We start from the raw sequence: 1,492 nt of genomic DNA, 5'->3' as shown, positions 1-1,492 counted from the left end.
GCACCCAAAGGTGCTCCCCCCCCCCCCGGGGGTGTCAGCCCTGGCTGCACCCCCCCCCGCTCCGGGCACGGCCCTACTTCTCCAAGATCTGCTGCCTGTTGGCCTCGGCAGCCTGGCAGGCGGCCCGGGCCTTCTGCAGCAGTTTGGCTGCTTTCCCCTCCAGGTCGGTGTAGAAGTCCTTCCCCTCCTGCGATTTCTTCATCAGGTCCTCGTAGGCTTCGTAGGAGGCCACCAAGGTCTGGACAGTGGTGTTCCACCTGGGGACAGGGGGCGGAGGGGCTAGGGCGACGCCAAAGCCGGGCATCCCTGCCCCTGGGGAACCCCCCCGGGACGGACACTGGGTACAGGACAACCACCCACTGGTGGCCCCTGAGCAGTGGGGCATGACAAGGGACAGGCTGGAGAAGCCAGCAGTGACCCCACACCTCTCCCTTGGGGTGGGAGAGGGCTGTTCCCACACCCCCAAACCCCACCAGAGCACCCAAACCCCACCTGGGGGTCACCCAGACTCTCCCTGCCCCGACCACCACTCACTTGTGTTCCACCTCGGCCAGGGCCTTGCGGACAGCGGCGTATTTGACGTTGGCGTCCGTCAGGGCCTTCAGGACGTTCTCCTGGGCAGCCAGGTTCTGCTCCAGGTAGACCTTGATCTGGTCGTACTTCTTCAGCTGCTCCTCAAAGAGCTTCTGCCAAGGGAGGGGAGGATCTGAGGGGCCGCAGGCGGCTGGGGGGGTAGGTTGGGATGGAGCAGAGCTCTTGGCGCAGCCCCGATGGGGACACCCGGCACGCAAAGGGGCTTCCCCAAACCCAGCAGCTGGCACCCACCTTCATCTCAGAGCGGTCGGTGGTGACCAGCGAGGTGGTGATGTCGTCCTTCTGGATCATCTCACGCAGCTGCTGCTCCAGGGAGGCCCGCTGGTCCCTCATCTCCTGCACCTTGCCCAGGATTCGCTTCAGGTTCGGCAGCCCCTGCTTGTCATCTGCGGGGACAGGGAGGGCTGAGCGGCCGCGCCAGACCCCACCGAGCCCCAGCACGGCCGCCCCGGGCCGAGCCCGCTCACCGGACGCGCTGTGGCCAAGGAGGGAACCGCAGGGGGAAGGAGGCAGCCTGGGGCTTTGTCCTGGCACTGCTGGCAGTAAAGCCAGGCGTGCGCCAAGATGGCAACCAGGTCTCTGGCCCCTCTGTCCCCGCCCCAGGATCCCACTTGACTTGTTTTTTGGGGGGATAAGCCCCCACCCTGGCTCGCACCGGACCACGCAGCCGGCTGACACCAAAGCCTTGGCACGGGGCACCACGAGCGTGGCCGGTGGCACCGCTCACCTTCGGTCAAGGTGGGGGAGGGCAGGGCGGCCCGGACCTGCTCGAGGGGCCCGCTGAGCAGGCGGAGGTTGCCGATGTGGAGGTTCATGGCCTTGTGGAGCTCGGTGTTGGTGAAGCTGGCCTTCTCGTGCACCTCCATGTACTTGGAGCACTCCTTGCTGACCTCGGCCA

General features: G+C 66.6%; 1 protein-coding gene across 1 annotated transcript in view; it reads right to left on the bottom strand.

Annotated features, from left to right (window-relative positions):
• Positions 1–73: 73 nt before the first annotated feature.
• Positions 74–1,492, bottom strand: part of PTPN23 (protein tyrosine phosphatase non-receptor type 23) — a 38,381-nt gene continuing 36,962 nt past the window's right edge. The window contains 4 exon segments of the mRNA XM_035889278.1: positions 74–257; positions 535–686; positions 826–980; positions 1,322–1,492. The exon segment at positions 1,322–1,492 is cut by the window's right edge and continues 32 nt beyond it. Of these exon segments, the coding sequence (XP_035745171.1) occupies positions 74–257; positions 535–686; positions 826–980; positions 1,322–1,492 (662 nt within the window).

The sequence above is a fragment of the Egretta garzetta genome, unplaced genomic scaffold (assembly GCF_000687185.1).
Source record: "Egretta garzetta isolate BGI_Z169 unplaced genomic scaffold, ASM68718v1 scaffold92, whole genome shotgun sequence".
In the NCBI taxonomy this organism is placed as follows: Eukaryota; Metazoa; Chordata; class Aves; order Pelecaniformes; family Ardeidae; genus Egretta; species Egretta garzetta.
This window is presented reverse-complemented; position numbering and strand designations above follow the sequence as displayed.